This window comes from Anopheles stephensi, chromosome 3, assembly GCF_013141755.1.
Source record: "Anopheles stephensi strain Indian chromosome 3, UCI_ANSTEP_V1.0, whole genome shotgun sequence".
NCBI classification, from domain to species: Eukaryota; Metazoa; Arthropoda; class Insecta; order Diptera; family Culicidae; genus Anopheles; species Anopheles stephensi.
The window spans coordinates 47,404,310-47,415,396 of NC_050203.1; the positions used below are offsets into that span (position 1 = coordinate 47,404,310).

At 43.4% G+C, this 11,087-nt stretch overlaps 1 protein-coding gene across 3 annotated transcripts; it reads left to right on the forward strand.

Moving 5' to 3' along the window:
* The first annotated feature begins 158 nt into the window (after positions 1 to 158).
* On the forward strand, positions 159 to 7,302 carry LOC118514469 (tachykinins-like). Of its 3 annotated transcripts, none has more exons than XM_036061396.1 (9): positions 159 to 517; positions 5,534 to 5,650; positions 5,731 to 5,936; positions 6,045 to 6,096; positions 6,182 to 6,296; positions 6,375 to 6,482; positions 6,541 to 6,602; positions 6,664 to 6,800; positions 6,867 to 7,302. In XM_036061396.1, the coding sequence occupies exons 2-8, from the start codon at positions 5,555 to 5,557 to the stop codon at positions 6,793 to 6,795; spliced, it is 771 nt and encodes a 256-aa protein (XP_035917289.1). In that variant the 5' UTR covers positions 159 to 517; positions 5,534 to 5,554; the 3' UTR covers positions 6,796 to 6,800; positions 6,867 to 7,302. The 3 variants fall into 3 exon arrangements, with proteins under 3 accessions (XP_035917289.1, XP_035917288.1, XP_035917287.1); XM_036061395.1 differs by having other exon boundaries at positions 5,539 to 5,650; positions 6,164 to 6,296; XM_036061394.1 differs by having other exon boundaries at positions 160 to 517; positions 6,164 to 6,296.
* Positions 7,303 to 11,087: the final 3,785 nt, after the last annotated feature.

Sequence of the window (11,087 nt, forward strand, 5' to 3'; positions counted from 1 at the left end):
GTCGACCGATTCAGAACGTCCGGCGAATGCTCAACGCATGCCCTATAGCGCGATTGTGTGGCGGAAAACCATTTTTCCCAGCTCCGTCCCTATCGCCCGCTGGCCCGGATGGCTTTTCCGACTGCTATATAAAAGGTGCCAAGTGTGATGATTCTGAATCATTCAAACGGTTGGTGTCGGTAACGGTGCGAGAGCGAAAGATCCAACCGCGACCGGACGTGCACGAGCGCCACGTGTTCTTCGGTGGCTGTTCTTGGGCCGTGTTTGAATTGCCTGCCCCACCGTCGAGAAAAAAATCGAAACGCAGTGAACCGGGTGAACTGCATGTTGCATTGCACCTGGCCGGGCCGTGCTCCGAAACGCGTCCTATGTTAATATTTAGTGTGGTAGCCTGGTAGAATTTGAGTTCTATTTTTCCACTGGTGGTGTCGCGCTGTTACTTTCGACCTGATCAAGCTTTCATCAAGGAGCGCAGCCGTTGCCTTTACTTTTCCCAACAAACGGAACCGGACCCCGGGTAAGTAATTACTGTGTGCTTATGAATGCTGTGTAACCCATAAGATACACACGCGCCCCAACCAAAAAATAAAAAAGAGGAGCTAGAAAAACAGACACCGGAAGCAGTGCTGGCCTCCGCGTAACGGAAGGATGAGAGAAGGTGTTGATGTGCCACACGAGGTGTGTTTTTTTTTCTTGGTTGGTTGTTCTGATGGCAAGGCCACCGAAAGCAGTTGAATATTTAATTATGTTTGCGAGCGTGAAGGTGTTTAGGGGCAGAGAAGGGAACGTATGCAGGACAGTGCCACAGCGAAACAGTGTGCGAAACGTGCGTCGTGTGTTGTGAAATGAAATGATGATATTATTCACCCCATATCTTGCTTGCTAATGGGTAAGGTAGCTGGGCGAGATGAAGGCACACGACGGCAGCATCATTTCTTAAGGTTCTTGTGGGATTTTTTTTCTCTGCTGTGCTAAGTAATGTGCTCGGTTAGTGATCTTTGCTCTTTCTGGTAAATTAACCAAGACGGCTAATCTGTGTTTCTATATCCTTGCACACGTAACAGTAGTACGATGATCGCGGAAGTTCCAGCTTCGTTACATAAAAACTCTGCTTAGGGAACGACCCTAAAACTTTACCCATTTGAATCTAAACTAACTTGAGATAATACGTAGCTGGACCATAACTGAAAATTAGTCTTCAACCCAAAAACCCCACCCATAATCTGGCCCAAAACTTCCCTGTTTTTAAAAGGACCTGATCGATTATGTCGCGCGCTACGTAAGGCCTCGCTAATCGTGACCGGTAATGATGGCCGCCAGTTCATTAAAAATGTACGAACTGTAAGTTAGCTTGAAAGTATTTGCTTAATGGATCAAATCGCGCTCAAACGGCCAACAGTTCATTGCTCGTCCATGTTTAATGATTGTTATCGGTTAGCATCAAAGCTCCGGGATTTTTAATATGGAGCAATAAGCTTATGCTCGGATTAAATCGCGTTTGTTACCGAACGGAGTACTAAAAGCTGGCGCACATTTGGCGAACGTGCAGCAGCATTACATTATTTATTTCCCTATTTGCTCAAAAACCAACAGGGTTTTGCAACGGTTGGTTGAAGCATAACGTACAAAAGAGTTCGAACATACATTTAAAATTTAAATCCTTATCACCAACGCTTTTAAGCGAAAAAAGCATAATGTACATCATCCCCTCGCGGTGCAAAGCGTTCGTTCATCCGTCCATTACGGGAACAGAAACAATATATGATACTTTGCTTAATCCTCTCTGTCGCTCAGGTGTCTGATCTTGAAAAAGATGCTAGAATCGGGCCATGACTAACAGTCGAATAATTCACTGTTGTACTTTTTTTTTGCTTGCGTTGGACATAGAACACTAAGCTTCGGGAACAGGTAAAAACTCCTGACCTGACCGCGAACCGGACTAGTACGTGAGCATAATCTTTATGGCGTGTTGCGGCCCGAGCTAGCCGTGCCGAGTACTATTTGCATTTGTACTCGCCCTATCTCTATCTCTCTCTCTCTCTCTCTCTTTCTCTCTATTTCTATTTCGTTGACCAACACTTGCTATGAATATTCATGCACAATACGTGATACTTTCACCGAGCGTACCGCGAGGCTCATGTATTAATATATCACTATAAATGTAACAGTTATACGGACGTCCTTGAATTTTTTAAACCGGCACTCGTGTCTTTTTCGCCGTTTGGCTTTGCATCCCTCCCGGAGGATGTTTCCTTGTAAGGCGCATCACCACAACTAACCCAGCCCGGTCCCCCCATCGGCTGTCCATGATGCTGTCCAACGCGCGGAAAGGGAAAGCGCGCACTGGAATTAAATTTACCACAAATTCCCCGAGAATCGTGCAACCGACCACGGCGGTACTCTATTTAGTCCGCTCGCTTTGCTGCTACTTTTGCAGTCGTATTAAATAAATCGGAAACAACTATCTGGCAGCTGGCAGCTTCTTTCGCCGTACACGTCCGATTTACCGTGTTCGGTTGTTCTGCTGCTGCTGCTGCAAAATGGTGCACGCGAAGAAGGGTCCGGTTTGGTGCCGAACAAAGCTTGGCGCGGGAGGAGGAAGGAATCAAGCCCCGGAAATCATATTATCCCATCCGCCCGCTTACCCGTTGTGATATTTTAGCCAGGCGAGCCCTGATGATTTAGTGTGCCGTGATGGAGGATGATGGGCAAAGTTGTTCATAAAATTGAGCAGTGCAGCTAAACCATCTGCTGCTGCCGAGGTGCAGCGAGACGAGCTTTGTGCTTTTAATAGGCGAAGAAAAATGACGATCTGAGCCACCGCCCCTCCCTCCCCGGAGTTTGTTGCGGTCCTTACTCGGTCTGACGTCGGACTTTACATTCATTCCAATTTCCATGTTTCTAACCGGCAGGCAACTGTTGAACGTTCGACCGGCAATTCGATCGCCACTAAACTATCAAGGCTCATCGGTGATAGTTAACCGACTACCTACAATAAAAGGACACACACACACACACACACACACACACATACACACACACACACACACACACACACACACATTTTTCACTTTTCCTTCCCATCACAGTTCAGCGTAACCCAATTATGACTGTACATGCAACGTCTTCCGTTTTCCTTATTTTACCAACTATTGTCGTCGGTTAGCGAAATCAGCCATGGCATGTAAGTGTAAGTGCTTTGCATGTTCAACGCGTTAAAGTGAATTTGAATGAACGATTCGGCTTTTAAGCAAAATTCCACCCCACCAGCAACATCTGGCGGTATAGAGCAACCATTAGTCTTCATTAGTTTTACGGTATGGCAAGGGTGGTACTCGATACAAGTGGCCGTTTGTGAAGGTCGTTTCTAATTGGAAGCTATCGAAGTTTTGTTCATCGATCTTAAAGATGTGTTTTCCCATACCAGTCATGGCAGTAGCCAAAAAGGGCTAACAATACACAGCACCACGATCCACATTAAACCTATTGAATTAAGCTCGTCGATGATGAATTACTTGAAGGTAGCATTGAATACTGACCGATGGCAATGAACTTTTGCACACTGAAAAGTTTTGTTGCGTGTAATTTAGAATTCGATAAATTTGATAAATAAGATGTATAATAGAATAAGGTTGAGTTAGGGCAGCCACATCACACTCAGCAACGAGAGAATTCGATATGGATCCAAATGGATTGGTTTTAATGAATAAAATTGTGGAGATTTAAATGCACTATCAATTGTAATACTTCTCTCAATGAATAATTTTGAAGCTTTTCTTCGTAATTAATACTTCAAGCCAACAATATGAGAAAGTTTATTTACTTTGTTGAACAAATAATGTACTTTTATCCCATGTCTAGCTTTCCCTGACTTGTTTTTACCCGTAGCAAAGTAGATACGAAATCCGGTCACCTCGACCACCGGATCGCCCCCATGACTGTTCGTTACTACAAGAATTAAACAAATAAAAATTATTTATGGACCATCAAAGGCAATAACAATTAAGCTTCATTAAGACAAATTCTTATTGAGTTGAACAAATAATTGCATTAATGAAGAAATGTTTAAATCCATCCGGTAAAACTATTTTTCACATGGTAAAACCGGGAATGGATCCAATCCCTTGAGAATGATAACACTATCCTCAAATTAGTTGTGCTCAATTTTTCCACAGAGCCTGAAGTATTCACTTTTTGTTCGAAAATCTTGACTGGAGTATCCTATCCTATCCTATTAAATTTCCTGCTAATTTTGATTCGCGTTCTGTGGAGAGTGTGGGACAATCTTCCAATATGTGAAGTATCACCGTTACTCACTCAACTGACAAGGATATACATTCACCCAGAGCATAGTATAAAAAATGCTATCGGCTAGCCAAATTACTGTAAACATGAGCTGAGATTCATATAGTAAAGCTACTCCAGATTTTTGAAACATATACTACGAGAAGTGTTTGGCTCGGTGGTGGAGGCCAAACGAACCGTTTCCCCCGTAGTGAGGACTGACTATCCAACTACGTGGAATCATTTAGTCCATTAAGCCAGAAATGGCAGTCATGACTCTAACAGGTTATGACTTTGGCTTAACCCAAAGAAGAAGAAGAAAAGTAAGAGAAGAACCGGAGTTTTTTCAGTTTTCATGGATTTCCGTCCGAGCCATGCAAAGTTTCCATTTAAGGCTTTTTTTAAACTATCGGAAGATCTTCTAGAGTCAAGAAGACTTCATCACAAGGATATTCGCGAATTGGCGGAGCTGGTTGACGCACCGGTGGTCCTCGATCGAGGGCCGTTTTATCAGTATAGGCCTGCCGAATGAAGTACAGAAAACGCAGATTTTGGTTCAACATAGTTCAGATACTGTCTTCACGAGGGGACAGCATTTGTCTATCTACTTGGTGATTTTTTTATACTTAACAAATTGAATCACATAAATTGATTACTTGCTCGTGTACAGGAATGACGAAAGCAGCAATGATTCCCAATTCAATTAAACCTATAACTGTGCATAGCACACGATATATTAATTGTATTGCAATTTTAATTCAAATTGATTAAGAATGTATCTAGAAAATAACGCACTGCATTCGTTTTTTGTTGTGTTTTATGCAAATTTGAAACCATCCATTCGACACTACCGGCAACAGCAAACCAAAAAAAAACAAACGATCATCGCGTAAAACCCACGCGGATCCGAAAAAGAAAACGGTCGCACATGTGTCAAACTCGGTCACGAAAAGTAATCACGACAATCGGCACGTAATCAATTTGACAACTATAAACATATCAGCGTGCGTTGCACTCATCCGCGAGAAAAATTACACTTAGCTTCGAAACGCAACGAACGCACGACACGAACGAAAACTTGCCAGCATGACACACACAAAAAATGGGGCCTCTTCTGGAAGGTGCTGTATGTTGCGGCCGCAGAATTCATTTCCATGCCGAGTGTGACGTCAGGCGATTTTGTATATATTTTTTGTTGTTGTGATAAGCCACCGCGTAGGAAGATGATCGTAATTAACTCCTTCCACAGTTTAGCTTGCCAGCGCTAGAAATGAGCCGACCTTTCGTAATACTGGCACTGGCGTGCCTCGCCAGCGTGTGCGTTTCGGTTAGTGGCCTTTCCGAAACATCATCGGCCGACGTGCCGGTAAGTAGATTAATCAGTGCATGTTAATTGCATTAATTGCATTTGCTCGTTGCCTCCGTTTGTCCGATCCGCGCCACCAGGAGATTCCTGTCGATGGTGTCCCGAGTGCCGATGACGATAGGCCCAATTACATGGCATTCAACGAAAATGCATTCAACGATAACGACCTACCGCCACCACCGCCAACTCCCTCACCGACCGACGGTGACTCACGGATGGTACCGAGCGGCAGCTGGAGCGGAATGCCCCGGTGGCGCTTCAGCCCGGAGCTGCTGGACAGTCTGAGGTAGGTGAATGTTGTCGTGCATTGATTATGCGCCGATTGATTGATAAATGAATCAATTTTTGCATCTGCGTCCCCCGTCCGGCGATCTAATGACCATCCGGACAACAGGGCAGCGCTCGAGGTGGAAAACGAGATGTTTATGCCGCACAACGAGCACCAGGTATCGGTATCGCTTTGATCTAGCGAAATGAGTCAATCGCGTATAAACAAATTTACTCCAATTTCAGCTGTTCCGGACGGCACAGGGCAGCGAAGACGAGAACGAGCGGGGTCAGTACGGGTTTGGACGGAATCTTCCCAAACGAGCACCGACAGGATTTACGGGCATGCGAGGACGACGGGTTCCTTCCGGATTTAATGGTACGCTATTATCGTGAGACATTGGTGCGGACAGTAATGCAATTAACCAACCGTTTCTTCACCGTTCACCGTCGGTAGGAATGCGGGGCAAGAAGTCTCTGTCTCTGTTCAGTTGGAACAATCAGGCATCACGCGGTGGTCCCAACTCGTATCGAGATGGCAAACGGGCTCCTTCCGGATTTATGGGTATGTTTTTGATGCGCGAGCCTATTACGTATCACTACAATACGCACATTCTCCTTAGGGATGCGTGGCAAGAAGAGCTTTGACACATCGCTGGACGAACGATGGAGTTTGGACGACGTGGTAAGGCGCATCGCAATGCAAAGCGCAGCAGATATCGCTCACCTAGCTTTAACCATTCCAGAACACCGATCGAATGGCCAAAGAGTATCCAAACTTTCTCGTGCTTGATCCTGCGTTCGGGCCCTCGATGCATCTGAATGCGGCACCTCCGAAACGAGTTCCGAACGGGTTTATGGGGCTGCGTGGGAAATAAACATGGTTTGCTACTTCCCATCTGATAACCTTCCATCACCACCAGCTAACATCTTTCCTTTCGGTCAACAGGATCGTGCTAAATAATCATCATGGACGACGAAATAGTTACCCAGGCAGATAGTTATTCATCGATCGATGGAGATGTCTCGCATCGAATGTCCTTCCGACTAGCAGCAGCATTGTAAAACGCAACATGTATCGTTAACCCTTTAATCTACCCGTCAAGGCTTCTGCTGCTGAACATATCATCATGATCATCATTATCAGTGCGGCAACTAACACGTCACGTGACAGTATGTGTGTGTGTGCGTGTGCGCGTAATATTCCCCTGCTGTACAGTAGATCGAGGGCGTGGAGGAGTGAGTTGAGTGTGTGGATTGTGCAAACTGTTTGTAAATTTTCCGACAAAACTGTTACGATAACGAACAACACTATTTCGCTCACAGAAATTATATCATTTCAAAATGAATACAAACTGGCTTCTGGAAATATTACAGCACCGTTACACGCACGATGGGTGTACTGTCCGTATGCATTCCGAACTTATTAAGGGTTTACCCAGAGATAATGGGTTATTTCTTGACTCTTCTTGAGATGACTCATATTCCTAGCAGCGATTGTGTATGCTTGTCACGATCGCTCATGCGTCTACTATGTTTGACGATGACATGTTAGAGAATTGCAACAAAGCAAAGTCTTTTCACCCAAGGTAAGTGCTATTTCATAACAGATTCCACGTTATGAACTACATTCAAACAGCGAACATTCTAAACGATCCTCAACAAAGTGCTAATCCCATGGACGATAGTCTTGCTGGGGCTTCTGTTTCAGATGTTTCCGTTATGCATATGAAGTGGTCTTATCTGACCTAGGTATTTCTTCTGAAACAGACGCACCTGTGCAGACAGGGACAATGATTTAGCAAGTCTTCGTAATGAGAATCGGATCGACCACGTACTGTTCTCGGCGGAGATTTGAGATCAGTTGAGGTCGGTCGATCAAATACCAGACCAAACCAATAGCAGTGATAAGTTCGCAATATTTGAGATTCAAATAACTCTCGAATATTTCTGTATGAGTATCTCTTATTGTCTGGAATAGACTTGCCTGCTCACCAGCAATTTGGAAGCACTTTGTGAATTTTGTGGAAATGAAAATGCGGAACCATCTAATTATCGATACATTTTGTTATTAATCACTCAAGGAATTGCATTCTCAATTACTAAAATTACTATACTTACGAGAAGTAGGTAACCCAAGAGTTGCTGATCCACTGCAATAAGCCGTAGGATATTTTTCCAAATATGAGAAACATTGCTGGAGACGCCCAGTACTTTACGCTTGTTTGCAAACATTCTAAAAATTATAGCAAGCTAAACAAATGAGCCAAAAAATAAAACGATTTTTTTATTCACTTAATAGTTGTTATCTTTCTATCTATCGTTTTATATTCCATTGTTTTGCGTTATCAGAAATTATTTAAACATTTTATTTAATTAATTTTGTTGCGTGTTTCAAAGCAACATTAGTGCCATCTGTTGACGAAACTTAGATATCCGCTATAATCTATCTCAGCACCACACTCTTGGTGTGCGCACGCATATATTTCTCCTTGACGCTAACAGCGCTGCGGTACATAAAGGGTACTACTCTGAGGAAAACCTTACTGTACACGGAACGACATTTGTAAGGTTTTTCCGAAATGGTGTGTGCACTTGCTATGGTATAAATATCCCTTCCGTTTGAGCCTTTTAGTGTGCTATAATTGATGCAGCTCGGATATTATATTATAGAATGATATCGTTGTAGAGTTTTTAATTTTACTGTAGTTTGCATTTACCTGCAAACGTGTTACCTTTTTCATTGTGTGTAGAGCAAATTTGTAAAAAATGTGTAAAGAAACAGTTTAGTCCAATTAAAAAACGATGAAAAAACAAGCTAAAAACATAATGAATGCTTGCGATATGAAAAATACAAAAATTCAAAATATAAAATAATCGTATCTTGCCGGGCAAACAAGTCACCGACTGCTCGCTGGTTCAGAAAACCACCCTTATTAAATAATTCTGATTGTGTTGAAAAGACACCCCCGCTCAACTCCTTCAACAAACTGCAATAATCAAAAGTGAACGACAAAAAAAAGCCAGAACAGATAATCGCTAACCCCAAACACGTTTACATTTCTAGTCCATTAATTTATGTATTACCTTCCGGAATTGTACTTGGGCGTTCGCTCACCGTCTCGATTATTATATCCCATTACTATTTGCCACCGGCTGCACTGCACTCGTTCTGCCAGCGCAAGCTGAATTATTCAAATAGTTTTGGCAATGGCAATGTGTGGGCAATTTTCTCTTTAAACTCTTGGCTCCTGCCATGGCGGCCAGCACACGGATGGCAGCTTCCGATTATGAATATTAAATTTACTTTCCAGGCAGAGGCAACACACGACCGTCTGTTGCGTGTAGGATCATGGCACTCTGTGCGTTGCCATGGTACTTGGCCAGTAGTTGGTTTGCAGGTACTGTACCGTACCTCACTTACTCAGTTGGAAGAAGAATTTTAATTAGATCATCATATTGATTGCTTCTCAATTGTTCTGGAAGTATTTGGGAGTGAACCTGGGAATACCTCAGTGGATGAGTGAGTTGTTGGACTTTTAGGAACGAAAATATCGTTAATTTACGTGTGGTTTAGGAACATTTTATTTTTTGTTTACCAGTCACTGTTCTTGACTGTGTTGCGATAAGATTTCCAGAGCCCCAATAACTACAAACTGCTTATAGATGTGTTCTGATAGATTGTATTTCCAGTTTACTAAGCTAAAATTAGCTCTCTAGGCTTATGGGTTCCAACCACCAAACTGCAATCATTTTTAGGTCAATAACAGTCACAGCCAAAAAATCTTATCTTATCTTTTGTACAGCGGTAGTTGGCAGAGATTTGTTATCGCGACACTTATAAAAATAACGAAACGATTGTACAGCAGTAAAGCTCTTTGTTTAGATTAAAAACATAGTAAAGACCATTTTAATCTATGTACCTGGACCCCGAATAACCTACCAAGCTTTTACTCAACTCTAACTGTTTGAAGAATGTTAAATTCAGTGTAATGAAATTTTATTTACATAATTGTAGGCTTATACATATTACAAACAAACAAAGTTCCGATAAGTGGTAATACGGGTACAGGGTTGAATTCATTGTCACGTGCATGAGAAATGGGTCAAAAACACCGAAAGTTGTGGATCGAATCTAATCTGGACCCAGACACTATCTGCTGTTAGTTTAGTAGATATGGCATAGTGTTTAGCTAAACCAAGCAGAAAATGTTTGGTCGATCAAAGTCCAAAACTGAGCCATTAAAATAAGACGAACAAGTAACTTTTAATGGTATTTGCAAATACATAGCACAGCTAGACGAATAATTGTTATGGACTACTCAATCTGAAGGCTATTAAACAATTATCAGCGATAGTTTTAACCGGTTTGACGTGTTAGCCTGCTGTAGAATTGCCCCTTTAAACCGTTCTAAGTTGAGTACTGTTCGAAAAATTCAAGTGCCTTGGTGCGGAAATCTACCACAGCGACACAAGCGGCACCAGGAAATGGTCATCAGCAAAGCGTTCTGGCAATGAATACCTGACTGCCAGAAGCGCGGCGTGTTAGGCTTATCGCTATCTGAACTTTGTGTCCGCAACAAACAAACATCTCCCTGTCTATAAACATATTGATCCTCGCTTGCCGATCTTTGATGTGTCTTCAGTTCTAAAAGCTATTGACCGTCTCAAGCCATCGTTTGTCCCGGGACGCATCGTTTCCGCCTTCTATCCTGAAGCGAAGTGGTGCCACCATTGCGCCAATCCTGGTCTCGATTTTTCGTGAATCGTTTCGCCTGGGTACCTATCCTGCTAGCTGGACAGCCTCGTGGTTAGTTCCGGTGCACAAAAAGGGAGACAAATCCAGTGCCTGCACTTACCGCGGCATCATATCGCTTTGCGCCTACGCTAAGGTTTCCGAGCTTGTTGTGCACGAACCTCTTCTCGCTGCTGCCTCGAATTACCTCAACACTACCCAGCACGGATTCGTTCCCAAGCGCTCAACCACCACAAACTTGGTTGAATTTGTAAGCCTATGCCACAGGACCATCGACTCCGACTCCCAGGTGGACGCGGTATATACGGACATCAGGCAGCGCCTTTGATAGAGTCCCGCCTTCCTTGCTACTCGCCAAGCTCCAACTGGTGGTTACGCCCGTCCCCATGTTCATTCCAGTCCTGGTGTTCAGAG